The 13,790-nt window shown below is 33.1% G+C and overlaps 1 protein-coding gene across 5 annotated transcripts in view; it reads left to right on the forward strand.

Annotated features, from left to right (window-relative positions):
• The window catches only part of EPHA6 (EPH receptor A6), an 854,316-nt gene that overhangs the window by 168,232 nt on the left and 672,294 nt on the right, over positions 1 to 13,790 (forward strand). For 3 of the 5 annotated variants that reach the window (XM_019839578.3, XM_019839585.3, XM_023238878.2), the window contains one exon: positions 3,055 to 3,718. In XM_019839578.3, the coding sequence (XP_019695137.1) occupies positions 3,055 to 3,718 (664 nt within the window). The remainder of the gene's footprint in view (positions 1 to 3,054; positions 3,719 to 13,790) is intronic. The other 2 variants (XM_023238879.2, XM_045036782.1) reach the window with 1 other exon arrangement.

A 13,790-nucleotide genomic window follows, 5' to 3' on the forward strand; every position in this document is an offset into this window, starting at 1 on the left:
TGACCAACTGAGCCACCCAGTCGTCCCTATTTTTAACTTTTTGAGGAACTTTCTTACTGTTTTCCACAGCGGCTGCACCAGTTTGCATTCCCACCAGTAGTGCACAAGGGTTTCCCTTTTCTCCACCTCCTCACCAACACTTGTTTCTTGTGTTTTTGACTTTAGCCATTCTGACACATGTGAGGTGATAGCTTATTGTAGTTTTGATTTGCATTCCCCTCATGATGAGTGATCTTGAGCATGTGTCTGTTGGCCATGTGTATGTCTTCTTTGGAGAAATGTCTGTTCATGTCTTCTGCCCATTTTTAACTGGATTATTTGTTTGTTTGCTTTCTGATGTTGAGATGTATACTTTTTTTTATGTATTTTAGATACTAACCCTTTATTGGATATGTCATTTGTAAATATCTTCTCCTATTCAGTAGGTTGTCTTTTAGTTTTGTTGGTTGTTTCCTTTGCTGTCCAGAAGCTTTTTATTTTGATGTAATCCCAAAAGTTAGTTTTTTCAAAAGCCAAGTATTTTAAATTTGAACTTGGCCTTCCATGTTTTTATGAAGGTATCTTTGCAATGTAGGCAAAGAGAATATACTTAGAATTTGATATGATTTAAAGAATGATTTATCATTTTAACATATTTAGATGCATGCTATATGAGCCGTCATACTCCCATTCTTACTATGGGCCCCACAGTTTTAGAGGTCTTACTTAAGACTTGAAAATTATAACAAAAAGATTATGTAGTTACATAAATGCAAATATAATTATGTGTAAATGCAGTATTTCTGAAGGCTATATTATAATTAAATTGTCATACCATTTCTATATCTGCTAATGTTTATATTTTTTAGTAAACTTCATAATCTTTTAGGTATACCAATATTGAATTTATATTCTAGTTTTAGTTAGATTCAGATTTAAATATCTAATTTCAATTACTTTGAATGTTTTAGATAAGATAGAATTTAGCAATTGATCTGTTCTAACTATTTCGGTACTCAAATCTAATTCTGACTTTTTTTTTAATAAAAGAAAGAAAAAACACTAATGACCATCAAATATCACAAATTTAGCCAAGAAAATGAGGTACCATTTTGTTAAGAATCTTTATGCAGTGTCTTTGAGAAGAACCACGTTTCTCATTATCCATGTATATTTTGTCATTTCCTTATCCCTTGGTTCAGCTCAGTTTTAATTCAGTGAATGTATGTTACATTCTTCTCATTCTTGACCTTTCTTTCCATCTAAGTATTTCCCCCACACCCAACACATTTTAAATAAAGATATAAAATGATTTCAGAATTTATTTTTGTTACAAGAGGCAATTTTTGACATTTTAGTTAAATTTCATATTTTAGGAGTAGTTGTGATGACCATGATTAACACTTTTTATTAATATGAAGAGATACAGTGTGAAGGTTTTAAGACGTAATTATTTAAACAGAATTCATTGAGAATATAGCCCTGTCATTCTATATGGAAAAGTTCAGGATGCGGTATAGACATGCATTTCCTGAGAAACAAAATCAGTTCTTATTAGAAATTATCTAAAATAAGAATAATCATTTGTTGAGTACCCTCAGAGGCTCTCCAATGGGTGAAATGCTTGGAGTTTTAGATACTGCTTTTGATATTTCACAAATTTTATTATTTGCATCTTGCTTCACTGCTTATATTCAAAATGGTTACTTTGCTTATTCAATAAGCTATAACAGGGGCACCTGGATGTCTCAGTCGGTTGAGTATCTGACTTTGGCTCAGGTCATGATCTCATGGTTCATGAGTTCAAGCACCACATCAGGCTTGCTGCTGTCAGCCAGTCACTGCAGAGCCCACTTCAGATCCTCTGTCCCCCTCTTTCTGCCCCTCCCCCACTTGCAGACTACAAAAAAATAAATATTTTTAAAAAATGAGCTATGATAATGCTGGTTTGCCTTAAATTCAAATGTAAGAATTACATAAGACCCATGATTGCTAGGATGAAAAACATTTAGATGAGTAATTGCATGTATCTTTATGAGATTATTGGATCACTCCTATGTTTATCAGGGGTGTTTTGCAAAATTATATCCACAGTTCCAAAGGAACTTACTGTTTTTTCTGGATAGTATCCTCTCAATTTAAAGCTAGCAACTTGTAAATGAAATTTCAGATACAGATTATTTTTAAGTTTGCTTGAGAATATAATTCTTTTTTCATGGAAATGTACAGTAGATATTGAAGACATTTAAGTGTCATAACTATCCTGTAGACTGAAGAAAGTAGTCAATCTGTTAGAAACTACTAATTCAACGAATCTTGATTAAGTGACTCTCTACTGCCAATTAGAGTAAGAAACTGCAAACAGAATGTGTCAAATAATCATATTATAAATCACTGAAGTCTGGTATTAAGAAATAAAATACTTATTCATGATAGAAAATAGTTTATTATTTCCAGTATATATTAGTAGAAATGAGAAATTATGATAACTAGCATGTTTTTCCAAAAAGGCTATAAAATTAACAGAATGGTTTGTTTTTAATCTATTGAAAGTTATCACTGTTTCTATACAAATAAAATACAATTACAATCTAAATTTATAATGTGAAATTATCAATATTATATGTGTAAATGCGGACGATGCCAACTTACTTCAAGATACTTAGAGATTTTTATTAATTTTTTAAAAAAGGATCAACAAAGTGTATTTATTTTTGAGACTGAAACAGAGCATGAGTGGGGGAGGGGCAGAGAGAGAGGGAGACACAGAATCCAAAGCAGGCTCCAGTCTCTGAATTCACTAGCCACCAGTGGGGCTTGAATTCACCAGCCATGGGATCATGACCTGAGCTGAAGTTGGACGCTCCACTGACTGAGCCAACCAGGCACCCTTCAGAACCTACATTCTTAACCAGAGGTTCATGGTTCAAATCCTGCTGCATTATTGGTTTGAATAGCTTCATTTGTATCCTTTTTATTCATGTTTCTTTGCTAAAACTGAAAATATCAGAAGTAATCATATCTGCTTAACCACTGTGGTTTTATAATCACTTAATTTTTTTTTCCTTCTTGCAGTGGGATGCCATCACTGAAATGGATGAACACAATAGGCCCATTCACACGTACCAGGTATGCAATGTAATGGAACCAAACCAAAACAACTGGCTTCGTACAAACTGGATCTCCCGCGACGCAGCTCAGAAAATTTATGTGGAAATGAAATTTACATTAAGGGATTGTAACAGCATCCCATGGGTTTTGGGGACTTGCAAAGAAACATTTAATCTGTATTATGTGGAATCAGATGAGTCCCATGGAATTAAATTCAAGCCAAGCCAGTATACAAAGATTGACACAATTGCTGCTGATGAAAGTTTTACCCAGATGGATTTGGGTGATCGTATCCTGAAGCTAAACACGGAAATTCGTGAGGTGGGTCCTATAGAAAGGAAAGGATTTTATTTGGCTTTTCAAGATATTGGGGCATGCATTGCCTTGGTCTCTGTCCGTGTTTTCTACAAAAAATGCCCCTTCACTGTTCGTAACTTGGCTATGTTTCCTGACACCATCCCAAGGGTTGATTCTTCTTCTTTGGTTGAAGTAAGGGGCTCTTGTGTGAAGAGTGCAGAAGAGCGTGACACTCCTAAACTATATTGTGGAGCTGATGGAGATTGGCTGGTTCCTCTTGGAAGGTGTATCTGCAGTACAGGATATGAAGAAATTGAAGGTTCTTGTCACGGTAAGAAAGATGCATTCAAATAATTTATCATGCATTTAAATAATGTTTTTAAAAGGTAAATTTATTATACATTTATTTTCAAGTGATAAATTTTTAAATGCTATTACTGGTAGAATTAATTATGCAAGAAATTATTAACTATAAGATAGTTTCTTACTACTTTTCCTCCTGGAGAGGATATATGAAAATATAAAATAAATTGTATACCATGACAAGTGTTGCTCCATACTGAATTCGGTAAACCAGTTAAACTATATGAATGGCTGTATTCACCAAATTTTTATAAAGGAAAGCAACATTAATAGCAGCAACAAAAACCAAAAGGGATTCAAAATGAACATTTGCTCAACTTTCAACATTTGCTCAATGATGACCTATAGAGAATGTGGCATTTAAAGATAGTTTAAAAATAATTCTCTCATGTTTACTGATAGTAATTGTATAGTACATAGAGAAAATGAACTTATATTTAAATAAGTGATAAATTCACATATATGTTACAAAAACATATAGGATAGTTTATGCAGGTGTTGTGTTTGGTGATTGAGTAGTGACTATACTAGAGCTTAATTTATCTTTTGAAACTATTAAATACAGTTTTCCACCATATAACAAATTACCTTTTAGTTGTAATAATAATATTTCTGTAAGATCTGTCAGGAAATATTAACACAACACAAGGTTAATTAAGTTAAAGCCATACCTTTCACATTGTTATGATAATAAAATACCTGTAATTTTCAAGGTAGAACATTTTTTTTCTTTATATATGAATCATTTTGTAAGGGCTTATTAATTTAATAAATTTATACATTAACAATTTTTACATGAAGATAATATATATCAATTGTGTTTGGATTAAGATCTTGTAATCAAAATATAAATACAGAAATAAAATTATTGTAGACAAGTATTAACATAGTACAGATATTTCCCTCTTGATGGTAGGTGATTTATAAGTTTCTTTTCTGTAGTACCATATTAAATTTAGTGATTTCTTTTTTTGTGGTATATTCATGGTCTTTAAAAAGGATGATAATAAGAAAAAACATACTTGTATGCATGTAAGGGTCATGGGAAATATATGTGTTTTTAAAAAAATTTTTTTAACCTTCTTTATTATTGAGAGACAGAGAGAGACAAACTGTTAGCAGGGGAGGGGCAGAGAGAGAAGGAGACACAGAATCTGAAGCAGGCTCCAGGCTATGAGCTGTCAGCACAGAGCCCGACACCGGGCTCAAACTCACAAACCTAGAGATCATGACCTGAGCCTAAGTCAGACGCTTAACTGACTGAGCCACCCAGGCGCTCCATGTGTGTATTTTTAAAGGTTTTATCTATTTATAAAACACTTAGGTTCTTGAATGTTCAAAAGTTCACTAACTCTAGTCAGTTCTAATGATTTTATTTGGTTGTTTAAAAATATTTGTATAGAATCTGTGGTATATTTTTTATAAGGCATGAACCAGGTTTCCTCCACTATTTAATTATTAAAAGATGTTTCATTGAAGTTTATCAATATAGATTTAATTCCAAATTTTTATTTACCCATAACAAGGATTTACAATGGAATAGTCAGAAATGATTCTTTGAAGGAATTTTATAAACATTTCTATATGTTGGAAAATAAACTAAAGAAAGATTAATATAGATGAATAATTAGTGGGATTAAGAGGATAATAAGTGCTGAGGATACTGATACTAATAATGTAGTTTTAAATTTTAAATTAGGTAGAAACTAGTCATTCATTGGTAAAAATAATAAAGATTTTAAAACACGTGAAGAATAATTCCCAGGATTTATGTGATTAGCTTTTATTAAATATTTGTATTTTTGTGGCATTAATCACAGAATAAAAGGTAGTGTCAATTATTGATGACTAGATTTTTTTTTGGTTAATATGTTTGCTCTGTGAATTTCATTCTTATTTATATACCTTAAACTCTTCCAGTTGTTAGATAAGGATGATTTTGGACAAATGATAATCATTATCAGCTTATGTAGAGCTACTGCTAGACTCATCTATTTTTATAGCTTGTTATCTTTATTTTAATTTATTTGATTGTAGAAATGCAAGAGAGTGGGTATAGTACAATGTTCATCATCTTGTAGTGGATGGCAGGAATTGGAAGAATTAAGCTTGAATTCTAAATCCATGGCTTATTAACTTTGAAATCACAGTTGCCTCATCCATAAATAAAGTACTGGTTGTAATCAACTCATGATAAAGTATATAGAGAAATATCAAAAACATGCACATATGCTTGTTCCAATTAAATACAGTAAATTGCTATTTAAGAACACAGGAGAAGTCAGAGTGGATGCAGAGACCTCATTTTTAGAGAGAGGTATCTTGTACTACCACCAGTCTCCATTTTAGAGTATTTATATAAGTGTCTGTTTTGATGCATTGCATTGCCCTTTTATTTTCTTTGATAATAATTTTTATCAGATTGTATTGCCATCTGTCAACAACTTATTTCACAACCTAATCTTTGAATTACATGTAAACTAAATGGTAAATTAATTGGAACTTATATGAATAAAACCATAGCTCAAAGAAGTATATGGTCACATATATAATGTATATGTATGTGTGTGTGTGTACATATATATGTGTGTGTGTGTGTGTACATACATACATATATACACACACAATTAATTTGAGCTATTAACATTTTTGAGTATTTATCTGTTAAGCACTTTTGGTAGGTTGGTAGAGATAAATACTGATAAGCCTTATGTTTTAGTTGTCTATTGTTACTGAGAGATAAAACAACCCAAAATGTATTAGCTCAAAACCACACTGATTTATGATTTCTCAGGCCTCAACAGGATAATTCTTTTGCTGTAGGTTAAGCAGAGGTCAGCAGTGCAGCTAAATTCAGCTGTTGAGGTTGACCAGAGCTGGAACGTCTAAGACAACCTCTTATCTTCCAGAGTTCCTTTCCATATGTTGTCCCATCATTTAAGAATCTAGTTTAAGATATTTTGCAGTATGGTGGCTACCTTAAGAGGGAATTTTTCACATGGGCAGGTAAAGAGTGGGTATATGAGGGGGTAGTACACAAGGGGGTGAATACCTGGAAATATGTTTATAGGGAGCTGGCAATGTGACAGTATATCACAGTCCACTCTCTGGATTCTCAAGATTAGTGTCTCTCCTTCATGTACACAACCCCACATTCTCCCAAACATTTATTCCATTATGGCATCATGTTGAAGTCCAGAAGAGCACTGTTAAAACCAGCTCCAGACGTAAATGAAGCTTCATAGCTCAGGTTCCCCTTGATCTGGAGAAATAAGAACTAAAAGATAAATTATCGTTCCTTACACAGAACACATGGGATAGGGACAAGATAATTGTAAAAGATTTTCCCGTTCCTAAAGGCTGGGAACACAGCAGTTACTGGTCCATTGTGATTCTGAGATACAGCTGGATGTTGTCAAGATCTCTTATAATAAGGGAGGGTAATGAATGTTCTTTGATTGGAGCCCAGTTCTGCTCCCTGGGATTGGTTCTCTGTGGTACTTAGTTTCATTCTGTGGTTTCTGGCTCTGCCTTCTGAGTCATCCCGTCCCTCCCTCCCTCCCTCCTTCCTTCCTTCCCTCCCTCCCCTGTCTCTGTTTATTTTCATCTTCCTTATTTATAAGAATTATTTATGTGTCTGTTTCACAGGGCTGTCAGATAAAGGAGTATTTTAAATTTTTTTTCAATGTTTATTTATTTTTGGGACAGAGAGAGACAGAACATGAACGGGGGAGGGGCAGAGAGAGAGGGAGACACAGAATCGGAAACAGGCTCCAGGCTCTGAGCCATCAGCCCAGAGCCTGACACGGGGCTCCAACTCACGGACCACGAGAGTCGGACGCTTAACCGACTGCGCCACCCAGGCGCCCCATAAAGGAGTATTTTAAAAGCATGTGTGTAATTAAGGGTAAGAAATTTATTGCTATGAATGACCATAGCATTGAGAACCAAGCTCTGCTGATAGTTAAAGGTGGACACTAGTGGTATACATATGGAGTGCTCTGTGTCTTCTCATTTCTGTGAAATAGGAAAGTTTTATTCAAGGAGGTTACAGTAGATCTGGTTGTTTTAGATCTGGAAATCCCTAAAAATATCTTTATCCCTCATTTATAAATCAAGATGCTAAATTACTGAGAACAGAGTTTTATTCCCCAGGGCCACTCAGTAACTAATACCAGACTAAGAACTAAAGCCTAAATATTTTTAAGTCTGGTCTTTGTGTTTTTCCTCCCTACTTTGTTCCTTCTCCCATTCCTCAGTTTTCTCTTTCTTTCTGTTTCTCTTTGATTTCCTCATTCCAGGCATCTATACCCTTAATCCTGATTTAATTTTTCCTGCCTGTCCACCAGTGCAGAGGAGCCCTAAGTTATTATTGATCATTCATTAGGGCTTTTTTTCCTGTGTTTATATTCTGGAATCTAATATGAACACAGTTAGAACAGTATCTACATATCTATTCTGAAATTCAGGATACTGATAATGATGGAAAAATTTATAGGCTTACCTGAACTTTGCTGTTAGATACGATAAACAGGAACAATTATAATGAGGTTTTAGGGATTCTGATAATTTACTTGTATAGATTTGAGAACTCTTGGTCTGCTATATAACAAAAACACGGTAAGCTGGTTTAAAACAGAATTAATCTGTGTTTACTCATACTATCAATTATTTATGAATGATGTGTATTTATTTGCATTTAAATAACTCATCATTATATTTTATCCTAAAAGTTATACTACTCAATATTTGAACATGTGATTCATTTCTCTGTAATATTGTTAAGGCATTTCTAGATCCAAATGCTAGGTGCGTAAAGGGGAGAGGTTCTTTTATTCTTGCTATCAATCAGGTTTAAATAGACATAAATATTATATTATGCAGATATGCTAAAATTTAAAACCAAACAGTCGTTTAGGTTATTCTGTTATATATAGTAAGCAGTATTTTATTCTCGGCACAAATCTCAACTTATTTTTCATAACTATTTTAATTTTATCTCACAGGTTTATAATTAAAACTATCATACTTAGGCATAGTGGTGTTACATATTTTATTTTTTTAATTGTCTTAATTTATTCCACAAAGAATTTGAATAAAAAATAATGTTGATTCATGAAGCATTAATTTACATCAAATAGTCTTTCACTGCATATATCTAAGAATATCTTAACACTATGGAAGAAATAATTGGAAACAATTAACATGAAAAATTGAATGCAATTTTTGTTCAGTAGTGAATTTTGAAGTGATATGAATTTCTAATAAATTCCTCTTGGATATTAATTTAAAACAAATCTCATTAAGACAGTGGAACTTGTACTTAGAGATAATAGAGTTCGGGCTTTTACGCTTATGTATGTACAAACACACGGCAAGGATATATTCTTCCAGCCTTTCAGTATCACATGATGTAATTTAACAAATAACACTTGACTATGGAAATAAAAGTTCTGAAACACTGAGAATTTTTTTAAACACTCTTCCTCTTTCTACATATATGCTTTTACTTATATATTTTTCTCTAGTGCTGCTTTAAAATTCAGGAGGAAAGGATTCTGGCAGTTCTCAGACCATTGCGTTACTGTTCACTGAATGAATGGGATATACAGGGCCTTTGGTGACATAGCTATTGATTTGATCTCCTGAAGAGTGTTGTTATTAAGGCTTCATGGCTCTGTCCTCTGCTGCAGTTCAGAAACATTTATGCTCTGTGTTTATGATCTTCTGTCTAATCATGTTATCAGAGATGATTGTGGAAGCAGAGGGCATAAAGAAATTTTGAGACACCAGGATTTGCTGACATTAAATAAGGGGGTTTGAGGATATGATGGAAAGCTAAAAGTTGAGATTGGGATCAGAAAAAAAGGGCATACTTATTGGCCCAAATAGTATCTTCACTTTCTAAAGGTTTTCAAAACTAAATATAAACTCTTACAATATAACCTTCAATTCCAAATAAAGCTGCTTTTTCATGAAGCAATTCCTGACTTTCACCCAGCTTGAGAAGAATATGAAATCAAGAGGCTCCAAGGAGTCTAAAAATAGAAGGTATTCTTTCCAAGAAAGATAAAGTTAAATAATTATATTTTGTTCTTTGTCACAATTTTAAAAATAGGTTAAAACATAAGCTGGCTTGAAATGATCATTTTTAGTATGTGATTTTAACTAAATTTTAACTTCAAATTTAGTAACTATTTTACTCTCTGCTGACTTGAATGTTAAAACTCCTATTTCTATAGGGGCTATCCTTAATTTTAAAAAATCCTTTCTTAATACATATATTTAAAAAAAGATATTGGGGAACCTGGGTGGTTCAGTCAGTTGGGCGTCCGACTTTGGCTCAGGTCATGTTCTCATGGTTCCTGGTTCAAGCTCTGTGTTGGGCTCTGTGCTGACAGCTCAGAGCCAGTAACCTGCTTCTGATTCTGTGTCTCCCTCTCTCTGGCCCTCTCCAACTCATGCTCTGTCTCACTCTCTCTCTCAAAAATAAATAAACATTTTAAAAAATTTAAAAAAAAAAGATAAAATTATTTAGCATCTCTATTCACTTTTCAAACATAGTATACTATGCCATCCACTGAAATTGCTACCAATCTTGAAATTTAGTTCTACCTTTTAAAGAAATAAAATTAATAGGTTTATAAAGTCATTCCTTAGATACATCAAGATATATTAAGTTTTTATACTTGCTAATTTTTTCTTTATTGTCTCCTGTTACCTGGGTTCATTATGCTATTTGGTGAAGTATATTTCTAATCTTTTGGCAAGGTACTATAAGTGTTTAAATTCTTCATTTAGTGTATATTTAAAAATAGCTTTATTTTAACCTCCTTTTTCAAAGATTATTTACTTGGATACAGAATACTAGGTAACTATTATACTTCCTTAACATTCTGAAAATATTATTTCCCTGTCCATGAGAATCTATTGAAATTGTAGCTGCTAATGTTCTTCTGACTAATTCTTATTACTTGGGAGATTATAGGTTCCATATATTTGGTTTTCAGTTACATTATGGTATAACTGGTGTGCATTTATTTTTTCCTGTTTTGCGTTTTTTTTTAAATATTTTTTAATTTTTTTTTTTTTTTGAGAGTGAGGGAGGGGCAGAGTGTGAGCAGGGTAGGGGCAGAGAGAGACACACATAGAATCTGAAGCAGGCTCCAGGCTCTGAGCTATCAACATAAAGCCAGATGCAGGGCTTAAACTCATGAGCCGTGAGACCTGAGCCAAAGTTAGATGCTCAACCGACTGAGCCACCCAGGTGCCTCATGCTTTGCATTTTTTTAAATTAAGAAAGTGTGTGTGTGCATTATTTTTTTCTGTTTTCTATTTCTAGAATATATATTAGATATTTGTTAGAGACTTTCAATATTGTCATCTTTGTGATTTTTAAACTATTTAACATTTAATATCAACTTTAGCATTGATTTCTAGGTTATGAATTTTTCACTCTGACTATACCTAGTTAAGTTTACCTCATCTATTAAGTTATCTTTATCTTCACTAGTTTTTGCTATTCATTTTTTTTAATTTCTCACTTGTTTTTTTTATTTCTGCCTGATTTGTTTCAGCTTTTCTCTTCTATAGATTCTTTATGGATCTTAGTCACATTAAAATTAATTTTGAAAGAAATTTGTTCTAAATTAATCTCCCGATCTCAGTGTATTGGTTATATATTTAAGCATTAGTGTCTTTTTTTCTTTTTTTCTTTTTTTGGAATTGTTACTTGTAGGGCTGTTTTCTATTTCTCTCTCTTTCTCTCTCTCTCTTTTTTTTTTTTTTTTTTAATTTGGAGATGTTGTAGTTGGGCTAACTCTGCTCCCTGAAGCTTTATATAAAGCTATAAAGCAAACTTAAGAGCACTAATAAATTTACCAAATAATTCATATTGGAATTCTTGGTTGATAGGAGTTACACCCAATGCAGTGATTCAAGGATCTAGGCTTCTTGCATTTAGGGGACCCACCATCTTTTAAGAGTTTTGTAGTTATCTGTGTCCAGAAATTGCAACAGGAGATTGGAGAAGGTACAGGTGATTTTTAACCAACTCAGATATGAAGAGATACATCATTTTACGTACCAACAGTGACAACTGATTATATAGTCACACCTAGCTGGAAATAGAGGTAAGATGTTGTTAAGTGATGTCCCTGACTCAGTAGTTACTTTCCAACAATGCTTCTCTATTATAGAAGAGGAGGCCCTAGTTTCTGTAGCTACTTGGTCATCTCTGCTGTAGTCTACCACTTTACCCACAAAATGTGTATGCTCATCCTCATATATCTGGTAATACAAAGTTTTCTCCACTAGGTTCACATATGTTTTGTCAACTGGTGACCCACAGATTGAATGAAAACCTACCTACTCCTAACATAAAATACACAATAGTTGAAATACATAGAAAACCTTTCTTTCTTAAGAAAGAATAAACCCAGCCATAGCCATGATGGATAGGCATTGTAAAGAACAGATCTGGGCATGTGAGTTCACTGGGACATTATTACCCATTGTTCTCAAAGGCCATTGACTCCACTGTGAGCCTCTTTTATCATCCTGACAACTTCTGAAGTAGTTATTGGTGGCTGAACAGCTTTCATACCTGTTTTATGATAATGTTTTGAGAGCTTGATGATCATTTTATAGCTGTAGGAGACCAGACCAAATATGTTGGCAATAAAATTTCCTAAAAGTCAAATTAGACTTTTAATCTATCTGTCAATCCATGTGCCAGAAACTACACAGAAGTCTACACCCAAAGTTCTTCTTTGGACATATTTTTCAGGTATGAATACTTAACTAATGTATCTACTTGCTTCATTATTCATATGCTTTGTTAACCTAATGGCAACTAAGTTGAGGTCACTATAAAATAGGGGTGGGTAGATCTTGGACATAGGTCTGAGTCTTTTTGTTTAAGATGTCTTAATCTGTTTTTGGTGCTCAAGCTGCTTTTTCTTAATTTCCTCTCCATGTGATGGAGCAGAAGTGATCTTTTATAATCCTGAAAGCACTAAAGTTCTATACTCTTCTTTTCTTTTCTTTGAAACTTTCAATCCAGCCAATATTGATTGAGGTCACCTGTTCCTGGAAATAACTTGTTAGATGCATCACGTTTCAGTGAACACAAATAAATCAGTACTTTACCTGCCTTCCAAATTATTGCAGATAAAATTTTACAAAGAAAGTTACTATTATGTAATGTGGTCTCCCATCAGTGTAGTCTCCTATTACAATTTTACATATCACTTGTCTTCTGACTGCTAAGCTAATGCAATATGTTTTAGGTTTTGGTTTTGGGTATATCCCAGTTGAAGAGGATATATATATATATATACATACACACACACACACACACACACACACACACACACACATATATGTGGATATATTTGTAGATAGATATTTAAAAGCTGAGAAAACAAAATTCCAAATTCTGGAGTCTAACATATAGTTTATTTTTCACATACATTAGACCCCAAAGTGTTCCTGGTTGTTGACAGTTTTCCCTCATACAAAGAATAGAGAATTACACCATTTCCACTTGTAGCTTCATTATCACATATGGCCTGATAGTCATCTGTATCCAATGAGTGAAAGAAGAAGGAGAGCATATACAGTACATACCTTTTTCTTAAAAGTTTTGGCATAGGAGTGACTTATAAATTTTACCTACAGTAGCCACACTTGTAAAAATTACATAATCCATAGAGTAAAAGCTTTTCAGTGTGAACCTTAATATTAAGCTATGTATGTCCAGTAAGTATAATCAGGATTTTTTTTCTATCAACAGACAAGCAGAAGCTGTGTAACAATGTTACATCAAAGCAGATACAAACTGAACTAATTATGCTAAATTAAACAGAAAAAGAAAAGTTATTTGTATGTATCCATACCTTATTCTGTTTTCATAGAAAAAAAAAATAGGATTCAAATATTTTGAAGAAAGGGGTGATTATTTCTACATAGCATCCACAAGTAAACATTCAGCATAAACCTTACACTGGAATATTATGTAGTACATTGAAGACATAATG

The sequence above is a fragment of the Felis catus genome, chromosome C2 (genome assembly GCF_018350175.1).
Source record: "Felis catus isolate Fca126 chromosome C2, F.catus_Fca126_mat1.0, whole genome shotgun sequence".
NCBI lineage: Eukaryota > Metazoa > Chordata > Mammalia > Carnivora > Felidae > Felis > Felis catus.